The 13917-nt window shown below is 47.2% G+C and overlaps 1 protein-coding gene across 1 annotated transcript; it reads right to left on the reverse strand.

The window, feature by feature from the left end:
* Nucleotides 1–1136: 1136 nt before the first annotated feature.
* pip4k2ca (phosphatidylinositol-5-phosphate 4-kinase, type II, gamma a) lies at nt 1137–13566 on the reverse strand. The gene is made up of 10 exons (XM_035383478.1): nt 13012–13566; nt 10193–10290; nt 9660–9756; nt 8292–8441; nt 5590–5736; nt 5015–5053; nt 4738–4851; nt 4027–4294; nt 2690–2793; nt 1137–2420 (listed from the first exon to the last, which is right to left on the reverse strand). Exons 1-10 carry the CDS (start codon nt 13168–13170, stop codon nt 2340–2342), a joined length of 1257 nt encoding a protein of 418 aa, XP_035239369.1. The 5' UTR covers nt 13171–13566; the 3' UTR covers nt 1137–2339.
* Nucleotides 13567–13917: the final 351 nt, after the last annotated feature.

Here is a 13917-nt window from a genome sequence, read left to right on the forward strand (position 1 = left end):
AAATCGCAAACGGAGGAATCGATGCGGGAAGGGTAAAAACTAGGACTCCCTTCGGTTTCGGGAAGGCTGCTCTTGATTTACAGCTCGGCCTCTTTCCCCCTTACCTACGTCAGGAAACGAGTCGCGCTTAGGCCGCTGAAAACACCGCCCCATGCAGCTCACTTCCACGCCGGCATGGACGTGCGCATCCGGGAAGAGACCCTCGTTTCGGGTCTGTTTATCTTTCACGGAACGTGCCGTGGCACGATTCCCTGCAGACCGCGTTTCCCAGATCCCCGACGGCGCGGTGACAGATTCAGTACGACACGAGGGACGGCGTGCGCACGCGAACCTGCCGACAGGAGAACGTTCTAGGGCTGGCGTGCGGCGCTGGCGTCCTGTTAAAGCACCGGACGCCGTTCCAGTGCGCGGACGGGCCCCGCGTTCCGGGCGCTGAATTCGGACCGCGCGAGTGCCGCGGGGGCGACGCCCGATCGGCTCCGGCTTCGCTCTGGATCGGCGGGTTTCGGGAGGCCGACACGACACACCCACTCACGGCGCACCAGCAGCTGTGCTGGAAGGCCATCTGTTAAGATGCACAGGAAATGTCTGCCTTGTCAACCTGACCCCGTCTTTGCAAACGGTGCTGTGACATCACGTTTGACATTACGTGCATGGAACAGATGCGCGATAACTCAGATTAACTACGCGGTCGTTCCCTGCACTTGGAACGGTACTTCTCTCTAGGGGTTTTCGACACACTTGTTCCTGGTTTTGGTTACGCACTTTGTTGTACGTCGCTCTGGATAAGAGCGTCTGCCAAATGCCTGTAAAGTAATGTAATGCAATGTAATGCGTGTCTGCGCCCGCTACGGTTTGTGGTCAATGGCCCAGGTTGCAGCCCGAGCGCTTCTGAATTCTTGACCATTCCAAACACGCGGAAAAGCATGAATTTCTTTCTAAATCCCCTCCTCGACCCTCCGCAATTTAAACTTAATACCAGCACGAGAAAGTAGCTACCTTTAGGAGACCCCCAGTAAGACCAAAACCAGAATCTTCCAAATAAAACGATAACCACGGCCACCACCCAATGTCAGTGTCAGTGTAGTACATAAAGACAGAATCAATTCAAAGCAGAAATGAGGTACAAAACACGGTTTCAGAAAATAATTGTAAAATATATTTGGTCCAAAAACTGATTGGCAAAAAAAGCACAATTATAAGGCATGTCACAACTAGCCACTCCTTTCAGTGCGGGTCATTTCGATACAAACTGATCCTCCAACGCTTCACCTAACACTAGTGGCATATGATGGTTAACAATCATTACGTAGCCTAATCATGCTTCACAGACTTTGAACGTGTGCACTCGACAGGGGACTTCTACAAAGGAGAGTTCTCCTGCGTTTACATTTGTGGTGACGAACCACCGTGGAAGGAGGTCACAGTTAGTAATGCTACTAGCCAGGTGTTTGCTTATATTCGTGAAGAATCCGTCTAAAAGAATAGCACGAAGCGCAACGGAGCAGGAAGACTGAAAGCTCCCTAACCTAAAGCCAGGATACTTCAATGCAGCTGTAGTGTGGAGGGACTGGTGAAGACCTAATGGGAGAGCACAAGTGAAGCTATTGTCTTTGTATCACTGGAGCACTCCGGTCGCATCTTGATGATGTCACACGGTCAGAACACTTGGAAGGTAATGAGGAGGATGACTAAAGTAAAACAGGAGCCCATAATTGCAAACACTCTCTCCCTTACAGAGGTGAAGAAAAAAAAAAAGATGGCAATACTTGGGGCCCGTCCCAATAACCTTGCGATTGGCTTTTCGGCGATAGCAGGTTTCAGGATTCCCAGAGTCACATCGTCTTCAGTCCGTTAGCTCATCCACGCAACGGATTGGCTGTGCGGACTGAGGAGTCACTTCTTTTAAGCTGGTGCTACTTTTTCCAAATCGTGAAATACACATTTGCGTTTTTTAACCTTGTTCGTTCCAGAGTGAAGTTACTCAGCTTAGCGTTATATGTCATCGCTACCATTACGAAACGTCGACAATAAATACCCATCTGTAATACCTTACATAAATACAAACAACCACTCTTTTTTTTCTTTTTTTTTTTTAAGATAAAATTTAAAATCCTTTGCATGTTTTCGCATTTGAGGATAAATTTGGTAAAGTAAATGTACATCCCAAAATATAAAAACAAAAAAAAAAACCCCAGCAGAAAGAGGTAGGAGGATGGAGAGAACAAGGAAACGACATGGAAAAAAACCAACAGAAGGAGGAGGGCTCGGGCGGGGGGGGGGATCTCGGTCCGGAGTCGGCTTCGGTGCCGGATGGGCCGGCGCAGCTGGAGGGCCCATCAGGCGAAGATGTTGGCGATGAACTCACGGAACCTCTTGGCGTACTGCTCCGGGTGAACGGTCGAAATTTCTGCACCGGCCTGTCAACATAGAGAGGCTTATCAGAAACGGGCCGGTGGGGGGGGGGGGGGTGTACAGTTAGGAATGATTATGTCACTGTTGCTGGGAGACCCATGAGTTAGAGAAAGGGCGGTGGAGCTAGCTTGAGGAAAAGGGAGAACGCTGTCCTCCTGTGGCTTTAGAACCTTGAGGAACCTTCAGTTCTGAGGTGAAAATGGTGTCAGCGCCGCCTCTCTTTCCCTCCCTCCTTTTCTCCCACCGTCCCGCCCCGCCCCCTCCCGAGACTCACCCCGTGTTTGACCGTCTTGGCGGCGTGCGCGGCCTTCTTCTTGGTGTCGTAGTGCGTCAGCACGTCGATCAGGCCCATGAAGTACACCTCCCTCTGAGGCGCGCCTGAAACAGGAAGTGACAGGAAGTGACACGCCATCGCAGGCCCCGCCCACTTTAAATAAACTGAGCAAAAATGAAACTGCGTAACGTTCTTATCGAGTTTCTTTTGTAACCTTTAGGCTATACACTAAAATAGGCTACATACTACTGTTAACCACAAGAGGGAGCCACCTGTCTATAGTGCAGAACATTATCAGAAATACACATTCAACCTAAAGGTTTATTTGTACCAAAGCATTCACTGGAAAATATTACCGAATATTGAGAAGGTCGGTGTAGACTAATATTAATTGTTTTCCGTTATGAAGCAGGCTACAGTAGGCTATATGCATCAGTAGACTATATAGGGCCTAAATCATGGACGGAATCACAGAATCTGGGTTAAAAGGTGGAATTTACACATAAAGCGGAATGTCACAGAATTGTAAGATCTCTGTGTAAATCAAACCTGCAACCTCAAGCCTCTACTTTAACGTTACAAACTAGTTCCCTAACCATTATACTACACTGGGGAGACATAGCTCAGGAGGTTGTCTGGCAGTTGGAGGATTACCGGTTCGATCCCCCGCCCAGGGTGTGTCCCTGAGCAAGACACCTAACCCCTAATTGCTCCCAACGAGCTGATTGGTACCTTGCATGGCAGCCTTTCACCATTGGTGTGTGAGTGTGTGTGTGAATGGGTGAATGAGAGGCATCAACTGTAAAGCGCTTTGGATAAAAGCGCTATACAAATGCAGTCCATTTACCATTTTACCATTTACCACTGTATAAATCACTGATTAAATAATAACCAAAAACTCAAACTGCACATCATTCAGATCAGTGCAGACTGTATTGTGCTTAGCTGCTTCATTGCGAAAGTCGCAGTTCACAAAACCCTTCACTCACATTTATATGAACTGATTTGCCACCGCCTCCCTCTGCGAGTACCGTTTTCTTCGTTGTTCAAGAATGTTTCAACGCCGTAGTTTGCAAAGGATTATGGGAGATCTAACGGCGTGCGTCTACCGGAGTACGCAGCCGAGCGGACCCCTAGCGGACAGCGCGAAACCCGGGGGGGGGGGGTGGGGGGGGGGGGGGGTTCGAGGAAAGAGGAAACGGAACCGCCCCTGGGAAAAGCAGAAGGGGGCCGCGAGTTTCCCCCCCGAGGACCGAAAAGAGGGAGCGAAAACGTCCGAGTGGGGGAACAGAGAGCGCGGAGACAAACCGCAGAGGTTCCCTTCGCCCCAGACTCACCGGGGGCGCTTCTCAGGGCGTACACGTCCACGTAGGGGTCGAACTCGCCCGGGCCCAGGGGCTTGCAGGAGTTCATGTAGCCGGCGATGCCCTCGGGGGACGTCCCGTAGGAGCCCACCAGCGGGGCCGGGGCCAGGCCGTTCTCGGGCTCCGCCCCCTCCTCGTCCACGGACGCCTCCTCCGTCTCCTCCTCCTCCCGCTCCGCCCGCCCCATGTCGTGGATCCCCAGCAGCAGGCTGTAGTCCATGATCTTTAGCTTCACTAGGAACTAGGTGCACGCACAGACATGCGCACACACGCGCACACGCATACATGCAAACACACACACATATGCATGAGCACGCACACACACAAACACGTACATGTATGTACACACCGCACACACAAACACATACACGTATTTGCACACAAACATACACGCATGCATCCAAAATCCAAACACAAAAAAATGTAATCAGAATCAGAAATTTAATCAGAATTGGTTTCATGGTCCAGATACTGCACAATGACTAAGACTCAGATTATATCTAAATAAGTTATAGCCAGCTCTCAATCGCATTCCAATAAGAAACATAACCATTGGTCCAAACAATGTTCAGAACAGGCAGAGACAGAATCCCTAGGAAGCACTTGCTCTTGGCAGTGGCACTACTGTCGGTGTATGTGTGTGTGAGAGAGAGAGAGAGAGAGATCCTGCGCTACAGGCCTCACCTCCACGTCCCTGTTCAGCTTCTCCAGAACCTTTTCCCTCTCCTCCTCAGTCACGTACACCTTCTGCATGTTGTTCCTGAAGTCCATGTCCTTAAAGGTAGGCAGCTCCTTTACCTGTGGAGGTAAGTGTTTGGGGGTGAGGGTAGGGGTCAGAGGTCACCCATGAACTCATCACAGTATTCACAGAGGCCAAACGGAAGCCTCAACTCCCTTAAACTGACATCCCCCCTCCACTCCCAAAATTGTCAAATTCAAAAGACTACATTTCCCAGCATACCTTCTCTTTGTCACTTGCCTCCCGGGACACCAAGGAACCCTGTAAAAAGAACAGATTTATTCACTGCTAAATGCAGCAAACAACAAGCTGATGCCAAGTCATTACAGTCACAATCGACAGAAGCTGTTAATACACAACCTTCTTGGAAGCAGTAAATATACAAACAGTGGGTGCAAGAGATAGAATGTAGTGCTTCAAGTAGCTAATGGGTTTGAGAGTTTTACATGTAGCATAGAGGCTGGACAGTGACTCTGCAGGTATAAAGAGTGGCGCTCCCTGAGGTTTCCATAGAAACCTGCAGCTTGTGTGCATTCTCTGGCCACCACAGGGATTTGGTTCAGTGTTACCGAGCACCTATGCTGGTGCAGGAAACAGAGGCTCCGGGACGCATGGGCAAACGGCGAGCGCCACCTGGTGGTGTGCTCACATCACTACAATGCAGAGCTGGACTGAGGAGCCAGAGAATTTTGGTGGCATCTGTACAAACGCATTTATCTTTGAAGCAATAAAGGTCATTTCAAAAAAAGTGGGGAATTGGGACAGTCTGGGTGCCACGCCGTGCCTTTCTCCCTCACCTTCAGGTCGTACTTCCTGTGAACGACGAGCCTGTGGCTGAACATGTTCCTCATGACCAGGAGGTAGGTGTCCTCGTTCTCCACACTGACTCGGTACATGGCCAGAAACTGGGGGAGCAGGGTGCTGCCATGACACTTCACTATGTGCTAGGAGAGGGGAGGGGAGGGGGGGAGAGAGAGAGAGAGAGAGGGGAGGGGAGGGGAGGGGAGAGAGAGAGAGAGAGAAAATGGCAAGGGGGAGAGACAGAAAGAGAGAGGAGAGGAGAGAAAGACACACACATATGTTTGTTCAAATCTTCATCACTTCCTGACAGAAATACAGCAAATCCTTCAGTGTGATATTCAACTGCATGCAGTAACCTGAGGGAGAGCGGAAGAAAAAAAAAAAGGTAAAAGAGAGAGAAGGAGAATAGGAGAAAGGGGCGGAGAAGGAGAGCGCGAGGGAGGATGAAAAGAAAGAAGGTGGGAGAGGGTTAGAGAGAGAGGATAAGCGAGGGAGATAATTAGTATGAAGGAAAAAAAGGGGGGATTGAAAGAAGAGGGAATAATCAGGTGGGACGGAGAGAGATTATCAGTGCTTCGGCTGTTAGCCATTCTGTGAGCTTGCATGCGCCTTGAGAAACAGTTCCAACCAAAAATAAGATTAAATTAAGATCATTTCTTGAAGAATAATCAGATAATATACACACATACAAGCATACAATATAGCTGTAGAAGCTACAGTTGGGTTACTTGTACTTAATGGGCTTTTTCCTCAGAATGCTCCCATAGCAGCCAATGCATTTGTTATAAGGACAAAAGAACAGGCAGCACATTCAAAGAAATGCCCCCCTTTAACAGACCAATACAGCTCATGTTCTGACGAGCAAATAAACAAACCAGTTAGCATATTAGTACGTCACTATGGTCAAGTCATTAGCCATGACTCACTACGTTGATTATGGTGGTTATATTTGGAGCAGGCTTGAGGCAGGTCACAGGTCCCTGCGAGGCCACAGCGGGAGATCCACCCAATCAGAGTGCGGTTGTAAGTGGCCACCTGGTCGCTAAGCCTGTTTGCAGGAAGTTTGATCGTTTATCGTTTCAAAGCAGGAAGGTCACCCGAGGACTCGGCTCTCTTGTTCACTAAAAACCCAGCAGAGGGGGAATTGCCAGGAACCGTGTAGCCAATCAGCAGTATGGAGAGATAGCGGCACCACCTGAGGCACAGTGTCCCCATCGCAGTCCTGAGGCACTGGGTTAACTTGTTCCGAAGCCGCAGGGGGGCAGGGAAGGGACACTGTGCTGTAGGCGGTTCCTAGGGCGGTGCTCATTTTTTTTCATTTAAATTCCAACAAATGTGCTTATACCCTCACCGAGGTTCTGTTAATTGCATTCATAGTCTTTTTCTTGGTATATGACGCATCGTGCACTTTGCATATAAAGCAGAGCTTAAAAGGAGCAGTTCAGAAAACTCCAGTTTAGTGAACTGACCGTCTTCAGTGGACGTTGGCGAAACGGATGCATCCCATGGTGCAACACAAGAGCGTATCCAACACTGCGGACGGCGCAGCACAAAATGTGGACTGTGATATTCCAGCTGTGGCGGGAATCGTTGATTGAACTCATCCAGATGTGAGAGTGTAATGCTGCAAGGAGCTTGTCAACTGGCAGAATGAAATAGGAATGTTGTGTAGGAGGTTCTAGCTCAGCAGTTTTGGATGGTCCCTATAATGCAGCCTGCAGTTAGGCCTTGTAAACAAATGTTTGAAGGCCCCAGTCAACAACAATAATTTCCTACTGCTGCGCATCAGATATATTTGTTAATTTAATGATTTCATTTTTTTAACACTCGGTGAGTTCTGCCTCTTCTCCAGTTTTCTGTAACTCGTAGCAACGGCCGTGACTGCTCCGTGACTACAGTCAAAATTTTCTGTGACATACGCCCAGCCATAAGTATTGCATGGCTTCTACCTGAGTCTCCATCTTGTTTGCCTCTTGATTTACGCCTTTAAAGGAGTAATTTCACGCAAAAAAAAATTGCATGTTAATTGCATGTAAATTCAAGTTTAGTAAATTCGACTGAATACATAATCAGCCAAACTTATAATAACTCCGCCCCGTTATTTCCCTTAAATGCATGCGCATCAAGAAGAGAACCGCCCCTTGCGATGACCTGTGTAGATGACACGCGTGACCCCGTGTAACCGTTAGACACACAACACGCGCGTCTCGGACCGAACGAGTCACATCCGCGCCTGAAATCAGTCGCAGAACGCTTAGCGCTCCTGGCCTCAGGTGCTTTGCATAAGTAGAGCAGAAGTATCACAAAAGGAGGTCGTACCGCATTTAACCCTTCGAAGAGTCGGTTGCTCTTCCCAAATCATAAGTCAGTGTTCTAGCATTCAGTTTCTGTCGATTATCAGCAGTGATTGTGACATCAGCGTTAGAATGTTCGGTTAAGAACATTCCAATCACATAATTTGTGACCTCACACCATAAAGGGTTATCAAAATTATACCGCGCTTGAAATAAGAACCGAACCAATCCGAGTTCCCCCTTGCCCCGCAGCTGCGGTCCCCAAACGCTGGGACAATAGAGGGAAGTGCAGAGAGACGACAGCGCGTTTCTTCCCCCTTCCTCGCACGTGACAGCCGGAGAACGCTCCAGAGCGCGTCGGCGTCGGGCGTTGTTAAAATGCGAGGCTCGCGCCGCGTCGGTACCTGGTGGTATTCGGACAGGATGTTGTGCATGTTCTCCACGTCCTCGCTGGAGATCTGTTTGACGACCAGAGTGCGGTCGTAGGAGTTCAGCAGAAGCCCCTCCCCTTGCCCCTCCCCGCCCCGGACCGGGGGACTGCGGGCCAAAGAGACCTGTGGAAACGAGAACAAAAAAAAAATATATATACTATTTTGCCCTGTATGTATCTAATGATACATTTTAAAGTATAAAAACAAAATCAAATGGAGGGCATAAAAAACAAGACAAGAAACCTATTCTGCATGGCTGTGCATTATAAAATACAAGGGCATGATATGCTTAAAAAGCCACAGCAGCGTGATACAGTAGTTCAGGACCACTAGAGGACAAATACTGCAGTGTTCTAACGTAAGAAGACTGATCCTTTCTGTATGTTATAACTTATGAATGTGCACATGTCTCTGTGTTCTAATCTAAGAACAATCATGTGTCTGAATTCTAACCTAAGGCTGATCATGTGTCTGCGTTCTAACCAAAGAACTATCATGTGCCAGTGTTCTAACTTCAGTACTATAATGTCTGCATACTAACCTGAGAATTATCATGTGTCTGCATTCTAATCTACAACAATCATCTGTCTGCATTCTAACCAAATAACTATCAAGTGCCAGTGCTCTAACTTAAGTACTATCATGTGTCTGCATTTTAACCTAAGAATGATCATGTGTCTGCATTCTAATCTAAGAACAATTCTCTGCCAGCGTTCCAACCTAAGAACGATCGTGTCTGCATTCTAACCTAAGAACGGTCACGTGACTGCGTTCTAACCCAAGAACTATTGTGTTTTCACTCTAACTTAAGAACAATTCTGTGTCTGTGTTCTAACTTACCTGTGTACTAACCCAAGTTGCCCAAGTAAATTAATCTTGACTAGAAACAGTTAACTGTGTAATGGCAGCTACTACATAAATAATGTGATAAAACGAATGGTGTTTATGGGGAACCGACGCACCAACTGTGGGAAACGTAGTTTATTTTTACATACATGACTACGGCTGGATTAAGTGACACGCTGGCCACGCAGAGTGACGGTGTGGTAGGAGTGTGACAGCTGGGCTGTGCGATAACCTGCGCGCGGCAATAATCCCTCCGCCATCGCTGCTCACAGCCGCTAATCTCGCTAATCAGGACAGATCGCTATGGGAACCGCGCGGGGCGGCCTTCAATGTCCCCGCCTGAGTCTGACATTCAGCGCGTGTGAGTACCAGAGGCAAGGTGTTTGTGTGTGTGGGGTACCATACACACCCCCTCACAAACACCACCCATACTCTGACACACACACACACACACACACACACACACAAAACACACACACACAGTAGCTCACCCACCTGAAAATCCAGGTCTTCAATTCCGAACCTCTCCCTCAGGTTCCGGAAGACTTGGGGACAGTACTCCTTAAACTTGAAATGTCCCGGTAGGTTCTCTCTGAAAAAGAACAGAGAAAAGAAGGATCTCTTCACTTTTCTTCCTCTCTCTCCATTTTACCCAGTAAATTTCTCACTTCTTTACTTGTCTACTTGAGTTCCGACTCAAACACCAGACGAGCGACCAGCGAAATTAACACATTTCTCTTCCAGCATGCAAGCATGCAAAACGCAAAAGCACACTCAGCTTAGCAGACATTGAGGGCACAGACAGCCGCTCGACATGACCAAACGTGCCATTAACGAAGAAGTCTAACGTCAGCACTGGTTTGAGGCATTTCTCTCTTCCTGTGTAGGATCTTCCCTGGAAGGCCCAATTTCTGTGGAAATCAGCTGTTTGGGTGATATCGTACTGTTTTGGTCAGTGTGTAGCTGTTTGGGCGATATCGTACTGTTTTGGTCAGCGTGTAGCCAATGGTTCTGCTTTGGCGCCTTACTTGTTGAAGAGATGATTGTTGACTTTTATCTTGGTGCTGGCTTTGAAGTCATCAGGGAGCAACATGACTGGCACAGGTACCTGGTTCAGATCATTTATCTGCAAGCCAAGAAAGAGCACACTGTTACACAAATACACGGTGGTTCAGTCCATAGGGCTGACTCTGCTCACACCAATCCCACCCTGTGGCCAGGGGTTCCATTACCCAGCATGCCTCCCTCTGTACAGTGACCCCATCTCTATCTGTAACCCCTTCATTCCTACCCTGTCTGAATGAAGTTAGAAAACAGAAGGAGGGCAGACCATTCGCAATCCATTCAAAAAAATGAAAACAAAAAAGAAAACAAGCTCGCACACACAGTGTTACACAGACGAATGAATAAACACAGTTATATATAGCTTACACATGTATTCACACACAGGCACAGAAACACAAACACATATACACAACATACATATATACCACGAACACACACAATCAAGTATGAACACATACACATCAGCATTTGAATGTATGTGCGCACACACACACACAAATTGTCATCGTCGCAGAACCAGGACAACAGTGTGCACTGTAGCCCCAGTAACTGCCAAATGCTTTCATAATAACAATATAGGGTAACACTATTTGAACCATATGCCATGGTGTTGACTTCACACTGTCATAAGTGTTGCATAACACCCGTCACAACCGGTCATGACAGCACATTACAGCTTGCAGGACATGTCATTTCACTGACATAATGTATACCGTGAACACGTTGCATGTTCCTAAGAAATCTGTTTTGCTAAATTTGCTGCATACATTATGACAGTGATGAGACACTTGCCATGACCTGTCACAGCTAGTAATGAAACGCTGTTTGTCAAGACTATGAGGCATCATTACTACAGGCTGTATGGCATATTAAAGTGTCAGTCAATGTTGTTCCCTCATGCGAGTGAAGCTCTTGGAATTGAACTGATCTAGGAGAGCAATAAGCTCAAATCATCAATTACCGTTGTGATTCTAGCCACTCCACTGTCATATTAATACACAGGGCTTTACTTCAGATTAACTAAATAAGTACTATAAAGCCTAATTCACAAAGAGAACTATTTCAACTGAGGCCCTCAGTCTCCCACCAAGCCTACCCTCCCCACAGCCAATAATTACCCAGCGTCAAATCATTTCCCACAATAGCACCCAAAAGTGTAATGAAATCAAATGAACTGGTGAGGTAGTCAGACAAATGCGGCCTAAGGCTCTCACGCGCAGAGGACATATCCAACTGAACGACAGCAGACCCGGTTCTCCGACTTTGAGGGGCCCCTATCAACTCAAATCGGCAAACATCCGCAATGCACACCACTGGCCTGAGGTTTGGAGGCACTGTTACGTCACCGCGCTCAACCTGGTGCGAAAGGGTCACCTGGTGTTACGCCAAGCCCTGGGCCGTGTCCTAATCAGCAGACTTGCCTACTATTGAGTATGCAAGTTGCATGCAAGTCGTATACAACGTGTATACTCAGTAGTAGGCAAGTGCCCTGATTCGGACACAGCCCTGACGCCGACAGCCTGTTGCCCAGGTAGCCACAGCAAGAGGCTTTCAGATGACATTCAGAATGACAGGATAGTGTAGAAACCCAGGAGAAAGAACTGCGTCACTGGGATATTGTTTATGCCTTTCCTGGTTTAGACAGAAAACGCAACGTTTTGCTAATATTAGGGAATCCAAGGCCATTGTTTCACTTCCAGGAGAAACCTGGAACAATGGGATGACCCCAGAGGGAACACAAATAAGAACCACTGCCATGTGTCTGTAGTTGTGCAGCCCATGTTCCTTTTTTTTACCAAACAGGCGGCAGCTGGCGGACGTGCGAAATGCAGGGGTGTATTCAATCTAGCCACAATGGCGCATAGTTCATTCATTTCAGTAACGAATTAAGCAAATACAACATTTTATAACACCGACTCTTACAGGTTGTAGTTATTTCACTTTAAGCAGCGATAGTATGATAATCAAATAATGGCACACAGGCTTTGATTTATCGCTAAAAGGCAAAAGTGGCAATTAGCGTTTACATTGACCGTGTCCCCGAAATATTTTCTTTTTCTCACACAGCTGTCACCCAGTCAAGGACTTTGCAGCAAATTAAAGTTGACCCAGTTCAGCGTGCGCCAGTTTCTGTCACAGACATACGAATGAAACGAGTAAACGGGTGTGCTGATGCAAGGCCGATCGCCTTTTAGTGATTCCGCGCACTGCAGCAAGCCAGCGTAAAAAAGATAACATGAACCGTATCACTGACAATGTTTCAAGGCGAACGGATAGGCTGCACTTCTGGATCCTAACGATTGTCTAGCGGTATTCGCGTCCCTCGGGTCACGCGCTGCCGGACACAGGCTACGCCGCAACAACGCCTCGTGGTTCAATCATAAACCACACACAAAGCTAATGGGATTCCATATGCAAAATGCACTTGAGAAAACCGCTTGGACAGCTGTCTAAATGACTTTTGCGAGCAACAGTGGGTCATTGGTTTACGTTGCCAAGCGAGCTAGATCGCGAACACACACTGGAATGTTGTTTGATAATAAAGGACATTATGAATGCGTTGGTGGCTTCAAATTAGATTTTATGCTTCCCCGGTTGCAGAAAAATATAACGTTACGCTAACCTGCAATGTAATCAACAATACAGCATCAAATATAATAACCTGATGAGGTAGTGCTCGGTACAAATTAATACGTTTTTTATGGTAGGCTGCTGCATGATTAGCTTGCTAGCTGCTAGCTACACAATAACATTCTAAACAGGTTTGTATTTGGCCACGTACCGAGTGATTTACACCCCACATAAAGACGCTCAAGACTGGATCGCTGGCTCGGAACACCTTCACCTTCTGCTGGACAAAATGTTTCTTCTTGGTCTTGGTTTTAGGGGCCAGGATAACCATCGGGCTCGATGCTGTCCCCGAGTTACCAACTGACGCCATCACGGGGTTTGCTTACGGTTAAACAAAGAAAAAGGACAATCTTTGCTCTTTTCGACTTTCTTATGTCCTTAGTAGTCCCTTCTTATTCGCGATTGTCACTCTGCCATTGAAGAGACCAGTCGCAAAACGACTACCTCCTTGAGTGATTTCCGGACGGCCCGTCGTAATCGACTTTCTCCGATTAGCTACGTGCACTAGCTCGTGCACTAGACTAGCCTACTGCTCAGCTCTTTCTCTCAAAACCCTCCCACTAGTACAAGAGTGAAAAGCCCACATAAAACAAAAATGACAACTCCTTCTTCGTGTAGATTTTCACACAGTTTGAGCCCACCTGGTCACTCGTCACGTGTTCATTCGTGAGACAGGTGTGTGAAGTCCCAATGAGCAGGTATGCAACCAGCATCATGTGATCAAGCAGGGGCGTGGCTTTAGAACAGGACTCACGTGGTTTAATCAAGTTAGGTCAATGCGCAAAAAGCATTCTACTTCACAGTGAGTAGCAATGGTTGTAAAACGTTAGAAGAGGGTTGTCATATTCTGAGTTAACGTAAATGTAGATTATTTTTTTAGCTGATTTAGCTGATGTTTCCTTTCCTTCACCACGACACTTCAGATCATTTACATTAAATTTAAAAAAAATTGTTTTCAGTAAAGTGCTGTGATACAATTGGCCAAAATCTGTCAGACTTCTCCTGTCTTCTCTGAATTGTTCTTAATATTTTAATCATAATATCTCAACATATCGCT

Source organism: Anguilla anguilla, chromosome 11 (assembly GCF_013347855.1).
Source record: "Anguilla anguilla isolate fAngAng1 chromosome 11, fAngAng1.pri, whole genome shotgun sequence".
NCBI classification, from domain to species: domain Eukaryota; kingdom Metazoa; phylum Chordata; class Actinopteri; order Anguilliformes; family Anguillidae; genus Anguilla; species Anguilla anguilla.

What these genes read in the sequence shown, in the direction of transcription:
- pip4k2ca (XM_035383478.1), bottom strand. Translation starts at nt 13,170, where the DNA reads ATGGCGTCAGTTGGTAACTCGGGGACAGCATCGAGCCCGATGGTTATC. An exon ending in CGCCCTGAGAAGCGCCCCCG is followed by an intron (nt 2,794 to 4,026) that starts GTGAGTCTGGGG and finishes TTCCTGTTTCAG; the next exon opens with GCGCGCCTCAGAGGGAGGTG. An exon ending in CCAAGACGGTCAAACACGGG is followed by an intron (nt 2,421 to 2,689) that starts GTGAGTCTCGGG and finishes CTATGTTGACAG; the next exon opens with GCCGGTGCAGAAATTTCGAC.